General features: G+C 31.8%; 1 protein-coding gene across 8 annotated transcripts in view; it reads right to left on the bottom strand.

Annotated features, from left to right (window-relative positions):
* Positions 1 to 1,852: 1,852 nt before the first annotated feature.
* LOC143053476 (neuralized-like protein 4) overlaps positions 1,853 to 19,833 on the bottom strand; it is a 41,902-nt gene continuing 23,921 nt past the window's right edge. For 7 of the 8 annotated variants that reach the window (XM_076226277.1, XM_076226278.1, XM_076226280.1 and 4 more), the window contains 5 exons: positions 12,095 to 12,170; positions 7,539 to 7,705; positions 4,030 to 4,089; positions 2,967 to 3,046; positions 1,853 to 2,208 (listed from right to left, as the gene is read on the bottom strand). In XM_076226277.1, coding sequence (XP_076082392.1) covers positions 2,011 to 2,208; positions 2,967 to 3,046; positions 4,030 to 4,089; positions 7,539 to 7,705; positions 12,095 to 12,170 — 581 coding nt within the window. In that variant the 3' untranslated portion in view covers positions 1,853 to 2,010. The remainder of the gene's footprint in view (positions 2,209 to 2,966; positions 3,047 to 4,029; positions 4,090 to 7,538; positions 7,706 to 12,094; positions 12,171 to 19,833) is intronic. The other variant, XM_076226281.1, reaches the window with a different exon arrangement.

The raw sequence follows: 19,833 nt of genomic DNA, 5'->3' as shown, positions 1-19,833 counted from the left end.
AAGCTTCAAAACATCTAATGTTAGCAGTACTGGTTTCTGTCACATTATTCATAACACCTTAGGTTGAAATATGTTTGGATTTAAGCATGAGAAATTCAAAATATTTCACAAACATTTTTACCATTTAATGCATATGTTAAAACACTCAATAAAGAAAAAGTCGAAAAAGCTTAGATAAAATTGCTTTATCAAATTTCAATGACAATAGCAAACTCACAAAAGAGAGACGTGACTATGTTTGAAAATGCAATCATTAATAGCTGCGGTTGGTATATCTATGAATTGTTATTAAGATTTTAACTAAACTTTTGCTTGATCTTTTGTGATTTTGTTTTAAATTTTTGAGTAAAATTTCCCTTTATAGCATGCAATTTGAACTAACGAGATTCATAGCAAGACCAAAGGCTGGTGTATATAAACTCATCATAGATACCAGGATAAAACAATATATTAACGCCAGACGCGCGTTTATGTCAACAAAAGACTCATCAGTGAAGCTGGAATCAAAAAATGTTTAAAAGGTCAAAAAGAGTACCAAGTTGAAGAGCATTGATGATCGAAAATGTCTAACAGTTTTGTCAAATACAGCTAAGGTAATCTATTCCTGAGGTAGCAAAGCATGTGCAACTCCCCGTATAAGGTGTAATGCCACAATTGGTTTTGTTCTATTCGTCTTTGTAAGAATTGTAATTTTCAAAAATATGTGCAGAAGTTATCTTTGTTTAAAAAATGAAAAATACTTAGCATGAGTTTTATCCTGTCCAGTACTAAAGACAAAATATGCCAAATGACAATAACTAATGTTGATGTATCTAAGAAACACCAAAATAGAATAATAATTGTAAATTGCAACACCCAAACAATGTGTTTTACCCAGAAACTGTTTATTGCAATGACTTTTTCGTTTACCCTTCATCGTATGCAACCCGATGTGCCACGGAATGATTTGACGGTATAACACCTAGCTATTTAAACAACTCAGATTGTCGCAAAGGATTCGATTATATTGATATCAATGAGTTATTTAAGGAAATATAAGGCAGTAAACGTGTCATTCATTAAGGTACATATAACCAGAAAACGTGGAACATTCAGATAAAGGTTGCTTATCATTATAAAGTCAACTACAAAATTGTAATTAGTATTAACTATAATGTGTCACTCAGTAAATATTGAAAATGTCTTGCCAAATAAACGTTTGTCTATTTTATTTATTGTGTCTGTATAGTTAACGCATCAATGTAAATATAACGGAATTTGATGAGACTGTCATCAAAGTGAGAGGGTTACAAAATGTAGCGCTATAAAACCAAGTTTAATCCACCATTTTCTACATTTGAAAAAGCCTGTACCAAGTCAGGAATATGACAGTTCTTGTCCATTCGTTTTTGATGTGTTTTGTTATTTGATTTTGCCATGTGATTTTGGACTTTCCGAATTGATTTTCCTCTAAATTCAGTATTTTTGTGATTTTACTTTTTGCTTATTATTCAAAAGTAATGAGTATCTTTTACCCATTTATATTTATATTTAAGGTTACTGACTGGAAACAAAGATAGGTACATTTGAATGTGGCATTGTTATATTATAATAGTTTCGATGCTTGCTCTCTTCCATTTTAATCTGGATAACTTGTTTGCAAAAAGTACCCAACACAATACAAATATTTGATAAGACATACTACAGGATATGTACTTAACTCTTCCATAGCAAAAATCATTTTATTCGGGTATCACCTAAGTTTAAAAAAGGCATATAGTAAAACATATCAATTTACATCACATTGTTTTGTGCATTTAAAGGTATATAAGATAATGTTATATGCGGAACTAAGTAAATACTAAAAATTAAGTAAAGTGTTAACATTTTATTTTAACATGACGACACACGTTTTACATTAATTGTGTATGATTGTATGTGTATGTAACTCTATCTTTAAAACAAATCATAGTTTAACCCAAACCACGATATTTAAGAACATATAGATTGCCTACATCATGTACATGTTTATCATTTATTTTTTTCTTCATACTTCTTTAAATGCGAACAAACGTTGACGGCTAATCCTAAAGGCATCTCAAAAAAATCTTTTAGGTCCTTTTTGTCCAATTCTAATAAAGCAGCCCCATTGATTCGCTCTGATCTGAATTTTTCAACATACGGTGCACACCCCGGTATGGAATCTATAAAATCACAAACTGTTTTCACCTGAAGGGAAAAAAACCAATGTAAACACATATAGTTTTTGTCTTCACAATATGGTTTAGTGGTGATACACAAAATGTATCCAATACATGTCAAGATAAAAAAAAAAGTCAAGTACATGTACACACTCCCTATATAATTTATACTAGTTGATACGTTTTAAAATACGAAGTAACAGCAACATAGGATATCCCAACTATTTAGATATTTGGCATGCAAAACTATGACTGTGCGTCTACACATTGCTTTATTTTCTGAATCTCTTACTGTCCAATCCCAAATGTACAAGTGTGAATACGTTTGAATTCTTTTCACAATAAAATCCTTGTCCATATAAATATCAATTATTTTAAAGCTTTAAATTGCAAGTCCTCACAGCAAGATCGTCCTAAAAAAAACATATACCTCAACACACTGTGAGTAATTCCAAGAAATATATTTAATGGTAATCTTATTTATTTAACGAAAGGCTGAGATCACACAGCTATAACATACCTGTGCATTAAGCATTGCTTATCGTATTCTTTTTTATATCGCAAGCTGCAACAAAATCATCCTTTAAAATTTAATGAGAAAGGTTTATAATCGTGATTAATGCACCACGATAGAAAATAGTGTCCTATATAATTTCAATTCTAGTTGTTTTTTTAAGTCCCGATTGTTTAAGGACAAAATGCACTATTGTACATTTACCGAATACAATATACTTATATTTGTACGTTTTGAAAAAATCTTACAAAAATGGTAATATTTATACATACATTCCAATCTGCTGGTCGTAGGCTAAAATTCTGTGTCTTTTTGATTGCCACCGGTGCTCCAGCTTCTGTTGTAGTGTCTGCTGAAATAAAGTATTTCTAATTATGATATTAATTGCTGCCTGTTTCAGTTATTTAATATATTGACTTTTAGAATTGGCATTAATTTATATGTCGACTATTGTTTTATTTTGTTTTTTCAAATGTCTTGCTATGATGAAAATAAACTTCTAATGATCAACCAGATTTTTGTTAAAGACATTGTTTGATATGGCATCATATGTAATCATTAGGACTGGAACACAATTATGTCTAGACAATACAATAAAACGTTGATTTCTGTAAATTATTTTGCATATCGAAACACTCAACGTCCCGTAAACACGAGATGTTGCAAAATACAAGATCAGATATGACATGTACCTCTATGTTCTGTGTTTCATTTCTTTGAATTACGAAGTTAAACTGACATGTAACAGTTAGATCATACAGATGAACTTTTAAGTTATTGCTATAGCATTGCTTTTTACCATTTCGTGTATACATAGCACACCAATTGCAACTTTGACTGATTATAAAAAACAAGTTACATGTATTTAGTAAGCCATGGATATGTATTTTTTGTAGTAAAAACACAAGGATAAATGTCAAAAAATATGTTCAGAATTTTAACTGGCATAAAGGACTGTTTTATTGATATAGCGCCTAAATATGATAAAATCCATGAAAGGTAGTTTGTTTATAACAAATATAAAATAATTTTCCATTACTAGTAGCACACGTTTTTAAGGACATATATTTTAGCTTCCAAAACTTGCTCAATCTTATACAAGTGGTGTGTGTGAACTGCAAAGAAAACACACGATTCTCTAAATGTTGAATGCAGTGTGTTTCAGAGATAGGTCAGAGAAATCACTGGCAAGAATCATTTGAGTTGCTAGTATTTTCTCTAATTAGGTTTTGTTACACTATATTTTGTTTCATATATAAGTCAACCAGTGTTCGACAGACATATCTGTCGGTTAATTTTTGACAGAGATTTGTACGAAATTAAGGCATAGCTTACCTTGGTTAACGATAGAAACTTGACAACACTTTGCATGAACGTCAACGACACCATAAACAACTGAAAGGTAAAGTAATAAAACTTATTGGCATTTTAATGCAGGAGGAGAACATATTATTATATCAATTGTATTCCTGATTTTAATTGGAGCAAACAACAAAAAAAACAACTTAACAAATATAAGTTTTAACATGTCGTTATCAAATATCTTGATGTGTTTGTTGGCTAATGATACTATCGGAAACTTAAGACATACAGGAACATATACATGTATCCTTTTACATGTTCAGGTCGATGTCTATTTCTGTGACAATTCCACAGCTTACACAATATATGTTGTGTTAACTTTTCATATCAGCTCATTAGCTGGTGTATAAGGTTTTGAAATTGCAATTCTTTGAACTCGCTGATAATTGTCGAAATATGTGATATCAAATGCACAACATGGAGTATTTCACCAGTCTATGGAGTACTTTAAATCTAACACGACAACATATAGTCTACTAGACACTAGTAGCATGATTTCAGTCTGACACGGTCATTGTGGTCTGATCATATATTAATCGACTAGATTTACCGCTAGAAAAAATGTCAAGACTTACGATTTTCTCTAGCAGTAAATCCAGTGAATGAAGATATGATCAGACCAACTTGACCATTTCAGACTGAAATCGTGCTACTAGTGCTACTAGTGAGATGTTACGAGGTAATTGTATCGTCTAAGGGACAATTGTTCATGTAAAACAGTGAAGCCGTTTGCAATCTAAAGACCATTTTTGTTTGTCTGGATGTTTAAGCATCTCTTCATGCCCTCCCTTTGTTTTTGTCCAATTCATTATGTACATGTACCTTTTCGAACCCATCTGATGGGTTAAGCCTTTTAAAGTATTTTTTTACAGTATGTTCTTTCGTAGCATTGATCCATTACTATCCCTAATCAGGGGAGGGTTTAGCGGTAACGAACATGTTTCACTCTGCCACATTTTGTATGTAGTTGTCCTTAGTCAGTAATTTTGTGTTCAGTAGTTGTCGTTTGTTTATGTCTGCCATTCTTGTTTTTCGTTAAAAGAATATATATTAGAACGTTGGTTTTCGCATTTGAATGGTTTCATATTTCATGTTTTGGGTTTTTTTTTCAGCCGATCATAAGTCTGTTTTTCATTGGTGAGGGTCGTAAGGTTGCCAATAGTAGCGAACATTCCGTTAATTTGAACTTCAGTGGGCAGTATGGCAAATGGCGATCGTAACATATCCTTCAATTTTTAAAAGAAATATCGAATCAGAACAGCGTTCAATCGTTTAAAAGGAATATGTTTAAATCAACACTGATTTGAATAATTAATACTGCATCAATAAACAAGAAAATATAAAATAAAATAAAAATAATGGCGTGTTTGAAAACTAGACAAAACATGCATAATGCTTTCCAGAAAAGAGCATAAACAAGGTTGAAGTATGGCAAAACGAGAGCAACTAATGTTCAACAACATGATTAATATTTAAAAAACTAATTAATCACAATATTACAAGAGCCAACAATTAAAAATATTTAAATACAGACTGCTGACTTTGAAAAGGCACATATCGAGAATGGGGTGGTTAACCATGCTGGCAAAAAAATGTAGCACCACAAAAAGAGTACACTAAGCTACTCGGCTGGTAATACTATTGGCAAGGTAATGATAAAAAATATCAATGAAATTGAATATCAACAGTTGCACAAATTCGATAAACTACACTGTACTTTTATGTAGCACTGCTCTATTTTATAAAGCGCGTTAACGAATTCCATCATATATAATGTAATCCATACTTTATATATTGTTTTATCAAACCAGACAAATAAGAAGTAAGAGTTATCATGACCCTGTGTTTCTATCAGTGAACAAAGTCACCTCCAAAAATAGACTTCATCGTTATAGACTGGACTGCAATGTATGGCTATAATCTTCCTTAACATTGATCATGTTGATACTATCAAGTTTGCTATCCATCCGTTTTGAATTTTTCGCGGAGTTCAGTATTTTTTTTTATTTCACTTTTTTTTCATACCACGTTAAAATGGTCAACACCAAGAGCAGTACCGTTTGTAGTAAATACAGGTACAATTTCGGCCAGTTGGATTTCTTTCTAGATTTTGTCTTGTCGATGTTTTTTACAATGTAGCTCTATGTTGTGCAAATTTCGGTTTTTTAATTAATGTTTTTCATAAAGCACAAATATGAGTGACAATTCCTTTTATAAGTATATTGACAACTATGAAAACTTGACTTATTTTCGTTTATACTTCATTATATGTGCATAAAGATTGTGAAATGCTAATGATGTTGATCTATCAAAGTTTTCCCTTATCTAAAGTAAGCTAATATTTTCCTTTAATGATTTCCTTGATAGAAATTGCTGCTCACAAGGAAGCAACTAAACTAAGAGTTTTAAATGGTGAAGTTGAAATCATCCCTTCGTTAATGTTACGGACGCCATTACGATTTGGGTGACCGTTATAAAATAGCTATTTTACAGATGACATCGGATATCTTCCTTATGTCGCGACTTCCATTTTCATGAATGTGACCTACCGAATTAGAATATTTCCCGGATTTGTAATAACTGAAGCAACACGACGGGTGCCACATTTGGGGAAGAATCTGCTGACCCTTCAAGAGCACTTGAGATCAACCCCATTTTTTTGGTAGGGTTCGTTTTGCTTAGTCTTTAGATTTCTATATTGTGTTTTCTGTACTATTATTTGTCTGTTTATCTTTTTATTTTTAGCCAAGGTGTTGTCAGTTTTTTTTTTCAATCTACAAATTTGACTATCCCTCTGCCATATTTCGTCTCGCTCTTCTACTGCTAATAATAAGCTAACAAATCAATTACAAATCTATGATCTTAATGGTTCTCATACAAATATTTGACAGTCCCTGCATATAACCTGTACTTTTTTAAATTTTCGATTGTTTTGGTAATAAACCAGGTGCATGATAAGACAGACAAGAGTGGCCAAATATACTGTCAACGAAAAACAGAAAGACAATGCTTTACGAACTAATACGATCATTTTACTTGTCTGTTGGGCAAGTCAAGCTAAAGCAAAACATTTTGAGTTTGCTATAATGCATTTTAACAAAATGTGTATGTATACATATATGTAAAACACACATATGTGTTTAAGCTTTTCTATTAAGTTCTATTCATAATCATCTGATACACTGTTTTGTTGAATAAATCCATAAAGTAGCAGAAAATATAGCGTGTTTCGTTACTATTCTATGCTCATTACTATTAAGAAAAGGACATAACATAAAATAATGGCTAAGTAAAAGTCCTCAAATAACACAGAAATATTTAAACGCTGCTCTATCACTGTTATAACAAACATGATCACATTTGGTTTCTTGTGCGGTTTCGTCATATAATATAATAAAACATATAACAATCGGTAACTGAAATAAAGTATAGTAACAGTTACTCTTTAATGCTACTGTATTATATCCATATAGTTGTCTTACCTTCAGGTACATAAGAAAAAGATTTACCATGGTCGATACCATTCAAGTAAAAGTGTAGGGTACTGTCTGACGCTTTCATTATACCAAGTTTATCATCGACTTGTACTTCATTTGTATTTAAGGAATATGAACCAATACACTCTCCATTTTGGTATAAAAAATTACCACTAAAAGATAAAGTGTAAACAATGAAGGTATCTTTTTATTTATATTTTCTTACCCGGTAACTTCTTTAGGGTAATCCTTACTTAAAGTGATTTCAGACATGTAATCTTTGGAATTATCAATGTAGCTTAGATTGGGTGACACAAAATAATCTCTATCTCCACAAATGGAATTGTTTGACCTTTTCCAAATAATGTTTTCATTGTTTTATTATACGACATTTACATGTATCTGTGATTAATGAAGTAATGTGCTACTTAATATAAGCAAGGTCCTTAAATAGTATTTCGATTTCAAAGGCAAATATTGTCTCATTAAGAAACTTTGCTAACTTATAAGTTTTTGTATTTTTCTTCATTGTTTACTGCTTAATAGAAAGCTGCAAGTATGTCACATATAGTCAGTACGGTGTTATGTAATACTCTATTACTTAAATACTCAATAACACTTGCTTGCAATTGTATGACATTCTCAGTTTTTAAATGATATAAATATGCTACTGGAGCTTAGAAATACAATACTTGCAAAGTCTAAAATAATATCAAAGCAACCCATACACACGTATATTGTTTCGATTAGTACAAGGAATACTGTTATAACAAATTGAAATGTATCTATAAGTTGGTCTGGGTAATGTGAAAAGTCTTAACTTTGTGTACATGTTTTTGGTTGTTGAAGAAATCTAACACCAATATTTAACAACAAAATGTTGTCAAATAACCCAATTACAGCATTGGGAGTCATGCATGGATACATTGTTAATATATAAGCTCTATAGTAAGAACAATAAGGAAATCTCGTGATATTACATTCAAGGGCTGGGTCTTAATATCAAAATCATTGGTTGTATCGACGGTAAGAATTGGAATCTAAATGCGAGGAATACCTGAAAGATAAGAAAGAAATAAACAACATCATGTAAAAATGTGTAGGGAGAGAACAACATATTTTAATTAAAAGGATCAACTGATGCGGGTCAGTAAAGGAAGAGTCGAGTCTGATAAACATCGACTCTAAATCTAAACCAATCAAAAGTAAGACAAAGTTTTTAGGATCATCAACCGATATCTGCAACATAATAGCCGAATAGTGGTTAAATACACTTGATATCAAATATTATGTGATATGTTGATAGAAAAAGATATAGGTTTCCGATGATGGCGAATAGAAAATTTCCAAAAATTGTATCTTGATTCAATTTAACCGTGCAATATGATTACAAAGGATACCAAACTTATCATTTATTTCGCCAGACGCACGTTTCATCTTTTTAATTAAGTCCAATAAATAGAAACGATATCCTTAACCAACAATTATTCGAAAATATAAAATTCAATACAACAGAATATTTTTTTTTCTTCACTAATTTCGGAAAAGTAAAATGCATGCAATTAAATTTATAGGGATGTAAAACAAAGACATAAGAAAATAAACCACTTTATAAACAATATAATTGAAGATAAAAACAAACTGGATTTCAGAATTGACAAGATTGAAATGACTTATTCTACAATCGTTCAAAGTTAAAATAAAAAACCTCAACCTGCATCCGGAACGACAAAAAATGGTTATTACATTAAAAGTACTTTAGAAATTTACTGCACAATATAAATAAGTAGATCATATATTACCTGTCTTTGACAATTATCCAATATTCGTAACAACAAGATATAGGTCCAAATAAATAGAATATTCAGTATAGTTCGGAACTACCTCGAAAAAAAGATATGGAGACATTTAGATAAATTTCCTCTAAGAAAGCAAATCAAATTAGCTGGAAACTTATAAAATTATCTTCTCGGTGTAAAAAAAATTTAGAATAGTCAAATCCAATAATGGTGAATGCCATTTTTGTAAAACAGAAAACAAAACCCTCACTCAACATTAAATAACTATAACAGTATAAAGGTTGTTTGTTAGTAGATGTTAGGCATGTTTATGCTTTTAAAAAAACATATATGTGCTGAATAATACAGCAGTTATTCTACTTAGGCAAACATTATAATACTAGAAGTATACGGTTTCGATAAAAAGAAAGATATGATGTCATACCCAACACAGTTAAATATATATTACTAATTATCAAAGAGGGACGAAAAACAACATAGGGACAGTCAAACTCATCAATCAAGAATACACTGACAACGCCTGGCTAAAAAATAAAAGAAGACAAACAGACAAACAATATAACACATTACATAACATAGAAAATTAAAGAATAAGCAACGCGATTCCCACCAAAAACTAGGAATATAATCAAATATCAGTTTCTTTCAATCTTGCAACCTTATACATCCAACAACAGATATCAAGTATACATTAATGACCATCGTCGATCATGTGGCCTATCGAAATTACTCGCCGACACACTACATTGTTATTCATGTTATCCAGGTGTTTAAAGTACACATATTGTAGTGTGATTCATGAAGTATTTAATCTTACGTATAATGCTATAGTTTTGTATCCTGGTTTTCCCTTATTATCGTTTATTACAGTTATAACAGTTACTGGTATCAGGTTAGTAGGAATTTACTACTTTCTATACTTGACCATTTTCAGTTATATTATTAATGAAACAACTATTCATCAGAGTTTAATTGTCACACGATTAGCAAAAGAGATCAAGTGCTAAGAGTTTTATCAAAAAAAATACAAGAGGAAAACATGTTTCTCATCCTGAGACCCCAACTGAGACATCACTTGACAAAATATACAGTGGCATATCTGATATGAATGTGTTTCTTTTTAAATGTTTCTTAAATACAAAAAGAAAAGGATTGTTCACGGGTTATATAGAATTATTTTAGTTATATAAAAATGAAAAAGCTTGTAATTAAATACATAACAACTCTATCAATGACATATAAAGCAATCTTCGATTAGTATAACAACACCTTATGTGATTTGTAAATAGAGTAAAATGGAGAAAGGAAATGGAGAATGTGTCAAAACGACAAAAACCCGACCATAGAGCAGACAACAGCCGAGATTTATTTTTGTTGTTGACATAGCTTGTTATTTTTTATTTTAAGATTTTAAGACAGTGTTGACTCCAGTCCCTAATAGTTTGACATTTTTACCTATTATTTATTCCTATTCAAATGTCTACATTCGATGTTACTATAATATTTCAACGCTAGCGAACGTTTGAACTTGTTTGAAAACCCAAATTGTGAAAATTTAAAAGCAACATAACTTTACCTTAATCAACAACGTTTTGCACTGGCGATTACCAATATTTGTATAAAAGGTGTTTCATATTAAGTTTGATTTGATAGATCTCTATGGTCGGGATGTTGTCGCTTTGACACATTCCCCATTTCCTTTCTCAATTTTCTAGATAATGGTAATTGGATAACTTGATTTTTGTTTTCCTCGCTTCACTTAATATTACCTTATATTGATGCACCACATACACACTGAAACGCTGTCATCACATCGAGTATCATTTCATGAAGTCCATTAAATCTGGTGAATATTTACTTAAAATTTTAACACAGTGTTGACTCCAGTCCCTAATAGTTTGACATTTTTACCCATTATTTCTGTTTGTTTTGATTTTATATTGATGTCAATATAATGGAATGTTATGCGGCTGTTATACAAGTGAGAACAAAGCAAGCTGTAAGTCTAAATTTGCAACACTGACACAGACAAAGAAACGCCTGTGCCAAGTAAGGCTTATAACAAGTGTTTTCCATTTATTTGATATTTGAACTTTGATTTTGCCTTTTGTTCAAGGACTTTCAGTTTTAAGCTTTGTATGTTTGTTTATTTACTTTTTACATTGAAGCTATGACGAGACAAGTTGTTATCTACATGTTTGTCAAAGAGAACACCACTTCGTATAAGATGTGAACAACTGGTTAAAAACCTGATTTGTTTCATTTTAGTCCAAAAAAAAAAACAACAAAAGGCTGACAATCAGTTGCTTTAAATTTCAAAATAACCAATTATTTTATTCATATTCAAATGTCTACATTCGATGTTATTATAATATTTAAACGCTGGCGAACGTTTGAGCTTGTTTGAAAACCCAAATTACGAAAATTTAAAAGCAACTTAACTTTACCTTCATCAACAACGTTTTGCACTGGCGATACCCAATATTTGTATAAAAGGTGTTTCATATTTAGTTTGATTTGATAGCTCTAAATAACGGTAATTTGAAAACTTGATTTTTTTCCTTATGTATGCTTGTGTTTTGCCTTGACTTTTATATATTTCAGGTGTTGTTCCAAGCGGTATGTTTTTAAAACAAAAAGTGATTGAAACAGATCTACATGTTTTGTATCAATAGACTATTCTAAGGCAAGAGTGGTAACAGTAATTTGAAATCAGAGAAACGTGTAGAAAAGACTCATTCCTTCTTTAGAACATGAACTTACAATAACATCCAGCTTTCTTTCGACTTCAATCCCATGTAAATATCTGTTAGATCAGATGATATATTTGTCGTCACACCTGCAAATAGATCATAAAACTGATCTGACATTTGTAATATTTAATAATGTTTGCATTTGTAGATTACTATAAGATTGACAGATTTCTAAGGTATATGGACTGATATGTTTTGAATGAATGGTACCCATGAAAATTCATTAGAAAATTTATTTAATTATCATATTTTAAAATTGCGTTTTTTGTTGGTTTTCTATGTGTTTTATTGAATTATTTTTAAAAACGTTATATGAATTCAAAATCAGAAATTACATGGCTAGTTTCAACAGTTGATAGGAATCTGTGACGTTGTATTGCAAACACTTTTTCAGTTTGCATGATAACGGTTCTTGACATCACTTGATGTCAGTTGTTTGTAATATCGTTTATTTAATTCACTTGTTATTTTAACTAAAACTGTTCATTCAAATGATGGTAAAGAATCTATAAACTCATCATCAATGTATTTCATGGTACTGATAAACGAGCTGTAATGTCATTAAGAAAGTTAAAGTAGACTTCTTAAATGCAAACTAACGGAATAATAAAGCTTATACAGTCCGGCGGCTACAAGTCTATTTCAAACGCATTGTGCACATCCTGCTACAAGCATGAAATTTGGCATAGACCTTCCTCAACTATTAGTCTTTTATTTTAGATGATGAGACATTTGAAAAAAATGTCATTTACAGTAAGCAGTGGTGATTTAGGCAGATCAATTGTCATTCTTTATGTTAAAGTCACATCTTCAAATGCCATCAATGTCTCCCACGCATTCTTTTTTTCTCCTTTTTTAACAAACAGAGAACTGTATCACAATCGGTAAAGACATGGATCAAAATATGTGTGTGTGTGTGATCACTCATCTCTAGTGCATCTGAAAGGTCATTGATATATATTTATCCAAAGCTTTTCCCCCTGCTAAACACAATCTATAGTTCGTCTACCCCTATCTCACGGAATAGCGGAACAGTAATGACAGCATAATCAGTAATGACTGTTCGAATCATGACTCGTTAACGTTCGTGTTTCACTGCATCAGACACATGCACTATAATTCTAGTGTCTGCCTCTTAATGTGAACGTGTTGCTTAACTTGAAATATATAACGTGGTGGTTTAGATAGAATATCCTGAACATGTGTTGCTACAACTACCATATGCATCCAAGCCTTCATCCACTCTTAGATCAGTTTCACGGGTTTTTTTTAAGGTAAGGACATTGTACCCTATCAGCATACTCGTTATGAAACACCTTAAAACTGTAACAACAGTCGATGTAGTCTCATATGCGTACATAGACAAAACTGGTAGTTTAAAGGCTGCTATAAGTAACAAGAGCTATATTTAGGGGAAAGAGAATACATAGACAAATCCAGGGTAAAAAAAAAATTCTCAAAATTGGCTAAGTTTTCTGAGAGATGACGAAATAAAAAAAGACTTACTTAGTTTTCATTCACAGGAGCTTGCTCAATAGATTTTGAGGAAAAGGAAGTTGTAGCAACAAATGCAAAGGATGTTCTCTGTGTTATCCACCACATGATGGTGTTTCAAGTTTAGCCCGATGTTAGCATGAAGGCTTATATTAGAATACAAAAAAAGTTACATGTGCCGTAACTGAGTTTTGACTCGAACAGTCGATACTGATGTTGCTGTCATTGCTGTCTTGTTACTCCGTGACATAGGGGCAGACGAACTGCTTGCATTTGGAAGTAGGAAAAGCTTTAGATATTTTTTTATCGAAATATAACCATATAACCTTTCAAATGCATATTTTCTTGAAAGGGAACTTCGTTGTTGACATGGATGGCGTTTGAAGATGTAACTTTATGATTAAGAATGATGATTGATCAGCCAACATCACCAAATATGGTTTGATAAAGTCATTTATAAAACGATACATGGTTTTGTACTAAGATCGAAAAAACTTATCAGATGGGGTTTACGAAGCAAGAAAACATGTTTTTGGAAGAGGAAAGACTTATTGATACTATTTGAACGACTTGGTTTTGTGTTTTTCCGCATGTAAAACGTGCAATATACCATGGCAGGTGTGGATGAGTAACAAGCTCGGATATTTTTCCTATGCTAACTAGCCCAGACGCTTATGAGGCTATTTGAACGACTCGGTCTAGTTTTTTCAGCATGTAAAACGTGTAATATACAATGGCGGGTGTGGATGAGTAACGAGCTTGGAATCGGTTCCTATGATTACTACTCCAGACGCTTATGAATGGCGAAGAGAAAGATATGATCCATTGAAACTCTTTTGGACAACTCTTTTTGAGGCCTCGTCACCTTATCAGGAGTTTGTACATTATTGATGTAAGAAACAATACCACGGTCTATGTAAATGAGGAAAATCAGCTCTTCGATTGTGAATAAACATGTTTCGGCGTGTTTATTTTAATCAATCTATCCAAAACTGTACATCGAAGATATCGACTGAGGACTCATCTTTGAAATTTATGCCATATTGGGTTTTTTAAACGGACGTGTTAACTTTGTACTTAATTATCAACTATAAAATATGATTAGTGGTTTTAGAGGATAACTTAAAGTCAAAAATTTAATGACCACCACAAAAAAACAAACTATCTTCACATTTTGAAAAGAAGTTGAATATCAAAATAAAAAAATGATATATGTATGTCCACCATTTTGAATATTACCGGAAGTAAGTGTTTTTAAGACATATTTCGTATACATTGTATCCCTTAGAAGCATCAAAGAAAGTTTCCTTCACAATTTAATGATAGTAGCAATACGTTAAAACACATGTAAATCAACCTCCCTAAAAAAATAGTTTATTTTAGTATAATGTCCGCATGTTGGATTTTACCAGAAGTAGGGTTTTGAAAGACATCTAATCTATATAATATATCCAAAAGTAGTACATAACAAAGGTTTGTACCAAATATTATTATAGCAGCATGATGAAAACACCCTTTCATACACTAGCCTCTGATATTGTGCTGATTTAAGTATGATATCCGCCATTTTGGATGTTACCGGAAGTGAGACATATTTTTCAAATGCCTCCCTATCTGAAATAAAAGAGTAATAGTTGAAAAGGTCTATACCAAATGTCATGCTTGTAGCACAATTTTTCACAAAGCTGCCGTACTTATAAGTCTACAACTGACTATATCATGGCAAAATGAAGACACACTAACTAAAAAACCAGCAGTATATACAATATTAAAAGAAGATTTGGTTTGATTGCCATTGAGATAACTCTCCACAAGAGAGCAAAAAAAAAACCCACAGAAATAAGCAAGTATAGGTCAACGTAAGGCATTCAAAAATAAGCAAGGCCTATACCACATAGTCAGCTATAAGAGGCCTCGATTCAAACGAGAAAACTAACGACTTAATATATGTACAAAAAATAAACGAAAAACAAATATGTAGCACATAAACACACGAGCACCACTGACGTACAGGCTCCTGACTTTGGGCAGGTACATACACATAATATGTGACGGGGTTAAACATTTTAGCGGTATCCGGAACAGGGGTTAAACAGCACAACATAAGAAAGAACTATAAAAATCAGTTGATCAAGGTTAAACACCACATATAAAGCAACAAACTAAGCGTCATAATCAACTCCGAAATATACACAAGAAACTAAAATAAAAAAATCATACAAGACTGACAAAGGCCAGAGGCTCCTGGCATGGGAAATGCGCGGGATAGACATGTTTTTGACATCTCAACCCTCCTTCCATACCTTTAGCCAATGTAGAAAAAACAAACACAAAATAATACGCACAGTAAAATTCAGTTCAAAAGAAGTTTGAATCCGATGTCAGAAAAGATAACAAAACAAATTCAACAAAATGACAATGATACATTAATTAACAATGGACTAATAACAATTACTGACCAGCTCCAAACCTCAATTAAACTGATTGAAATATTATGTCTTCCTCATATAAATAGCAAGTACAATCCCTTCCGTTAAGAGTTGGTATTATACTATTATAAGATATATATTTTAGATTAAATGTGTTTATTTCCGATGCAAAGATGGTATAAGTTAATCAATATCAGAGCCAAAATATGCAATCCTAAATGAACTGATAGCAGTATCACAATTATATCCTTCTTCATAAGTGTGTTTAGAGGTTTTGTTAGCTGTTGATGTGAATGCCGACATTGTTTGTGCTTTATATAGAATATTGCCATGAAAACAAATCGATGCGAACTATCTTACTGAAAGATTGTCATTGAACCGATGATGAACTTTAGTAAATTTGTTGACTAATTTGTGATATCGAAAACCCTGGTGTACTATTTTTTTCAGTATTTTGTTCCGTTCTTTAACCCCAATTTAATAGTGCGTTCATTTATGGGAACGGCAAATATTGTCCTCCACCTAGAGCGCTTCGACCCAAAAGAAATGCCGTATGTGTCCTATTCGAATCGAAATAATTCGTGTTGGCTTGAATATATCGTTATTTTACCACGGGTTGTCCCTTCATGCCGATATTTTACCCCTCGCTATCGCTCAGGGTAAAATATTTGTCATTAAGGGCTAACCCTTGGTAAAATCACGATATATTTTAGCCCCCATATATTATTTCTTAAATAATCGATAGGAAAAGAAAAATCATCTCTTTATCATAAATTTTAGTATTGAGTCACTCTGTGTATTTAATTATAGAATAAGGTGTCAGGTTATGCATGAAAGCCTTTTCAACACTTCATCATTCAAAATAACACAAGAGTACACCTATTATCTTGGATAATGTAAAATCTTGTGTAGACCAGTCGCCCTTATGCAATATTTAAAAGTAAAATACAAAAGTACTGAATTTAAAGGAAAAATCAGTCCCTTATCAATTGGCAAAATAAAAAAAAACAAACACATCAGACGAATGGGAACCAACTGTTATATTCCTGTTTTGATAGATGCATTTCATGATATGAATTAAACCAGGTTTGATAGCTAGCTAAACCAGGCTCACTTGTATGACAGATGTACTAGAATCTTACTTTATTTGGTCTTTTTAAACAATTTTTGATTGGAGCGTCACTAATGACTCTATTGTAGACGAAACGCGCGTCTTGCGTAAGTGTAAAAATCCAAGTCCTGGTATTTATGATGAGTTTATTTACAACCACTGGGTCGATGTCACTACTGGTGGAGATTTATTTTCCCGAGGGTATTAACAGCCAAGTAGTTAGCCCGTCTGTGTTGACTTGAGTTTTCGTTGATATGTTCATAATAATAAATGAATTGTTAACAAAACTTTGAATTTTTTAAATACTAAGGTTTTTCTACCTAAAACAAATAATAGTTTATCTTAGCAATATTTGGCAAATTTTTTAGGAATTATGGTCTTCAATGCTCTTAAACTTCGTTTTTTATTTGCCCTTTTTTTAGGGTCACTGATGAGTCTATTGTAGACGAGACGGGCGTCTGGCTACAGTATAAAATGTTAGTCCTGGTATTTATGATGAGTTTATATATTTCCATTGCATTGACAATAATGTGTGAACAATATAAACAGACATAATAGGTACAAAATTTAAAAAAGGGATACAGCAGTCACCACTGTGTTTTAATCCTAATCCCTATAACACAAACAAATATGAAAATTAAAGACAATAATACACAAATGACCATAACACAATAATACACAAATGACCATAACATAAGAATACACAAATGACAATAACACACTAATGCAACGACAAAGTATAAGTACCAAACCATGCCAGTTGGATGTAACTGGTCTGAAACGTAAGGGTTAATACTTTACAAAGACTTATTATTTTTTTCTTCCGCCAAATTTTGTTCTTGCGCAAAATGTTTGTTTCGCAATATGTCGCTTAAATATTTCCCATATGATATCTTATAGTTTATGCTCTTTTAAATTTCACCCTGCTAAGCCGATCCATTTTCTATGTAAGAGTTATCTCCCTTTTCACTGTTTACCCTCTGTGTGCATCTCCTTCGTAACAAAAAAAGATAGCGACAAAATTCTTTTAACAAATTGTTCGTTACATCCTCAGAAATATTTGGCTAATTTGGATCGAAGCGATTCGATGAAATATTATAGGAGTTATCTACCTTTAAAAAATAAATTTGTCGGTATGTTCATTTAACTCATAAACAGTTAACCGTATAACCCTTGAATGTTTTTATTTGAGTCCCCTAAGTCCTAACTTAGAAAATGAGGTCAAGGTCAAAGGTCAAGGTCAAGTTCTCAATTCTGACTTTTGCTTGTTTTTGTATTTTCTCCGACACTTTGAAGGATACATACTAAAGAACAAGTGCAAAATGTCAGCTTTATTGTAATGAAGATATGCTACATTTAGTCTTATATAATTTAATGGCATCTTATAGGAGTTGTTGCCCCTCAAATGTCTTGATATGAGGTTATTTGATTATGAAGTTCATTATAAAGGCATTTGACCTTGTACAAAAGATTAGGTGACAAATGACCTTGAAAAATGACTACAGGAAGTGACCTTGAGAAAACCGGAAGTAGCCTTTTTGGCAATTTTTTCATATAAAAATACTCAGAATCCATATATTTTGTCATATAGATACATAAACTGATTACTGAAGACTAAAGATGATTTCCAACAAACCGGAAGTGGCCAATTATCTCCCATTCTACATACAAAAGTATAAAGAAACTATATATTTTTGGAATCAGTGTGAAAGAAGCTATCATATGAGACCGGAAGTAACACTCATTTCACCGGAAGTAGCATATTATCTCCCTTTTATCACTAAAAAATATAATTAAACCATTATTTATCACATCAGTATCAAGAAACTATCTGCTTATCAAAATTTCTTTGATGTGGAAAGACTTTCAATTGTTCTCTGAACAATTGGTTTTTAATTATTATTATTTTTTTTTTTTTTTTCCGCCAAATTTTGTTCTTGCGATAAATGTTTGTTTCGCAATATGTCGCTTAGATATTTCTCATATGGTATCGTATAGTTTATGCGCTTTTAAATTTTACCCTGCTAAGGCAAAACTTTTTCTTTGTAAGAGTTATCTCCCTATTCACTGTTACCATCTGTGTGCATCTCCTTCGTAACAAAAAAAGATATCGACAAAATTCCTTTTACAAATTGTTTGTTACATCCTCAGGAATTTTTTGGCTTATTTGGATCGAAGCGATTTGATGACATTTTTTAGGAGTTATCTACCTTTACAAGATAAATTTATCGGTATGTTTTTTTAACTGATAAACAGTTAACCGCATAACCTTGGAATGTTTTTTAGGCCCCTAGGTTCTTACTTAGAAAATGAGGTCAAGGTCAAGTTTTCAATTGTGACTTTTGCTTGTTTTTTGCATATTCTCCCACACTTTGAAAGATACCTATAAAAGAACAAGTGTAAAATGTCTGCTTTATTGTAATAAAGATATGATACGTTTAGTATTATACAATTTAATGGCATCTTATAGGAGTTGGTGCCCCTGAAATATCTTGATATGAGGTTATTTGATTTTAACTTCAACCAAGTTCATTATAAAGGCATTTGACCTTATACAAAAGGCAAGGTGACAAATGACCTTGAAAAATGACTATCGGAGGTGACCTTGAGAAAACCGGAAGTAGCCTTTTTTTCAATTTTTTCAAATAAAAGTACTCAGAATCCATATATTTTGTCATATAGATACATAAACTGATAACTGAAGACTAAAAATGA

Source organism: Mytilus galloprovincialis, chromosome 12 (genome assembly GCF_965363235.1).
Source record: "Mytilus galloprovincialis chromosome 12, xbMytGall1.hap1.1, whole genome shotgun sequence".
Taxonomy (NCBI): Eukaryota; Metazoa; Mollusca; class Bivalvia; order Mytilida; family Mytilidae; genus Mytilus; species Mytilus galloprovincialis.
The sequence above is the reverse complement of the archived record's forward strand: the minus strand, read 5'-3'. Positions and strand labels throughout refer to the sequence as shown.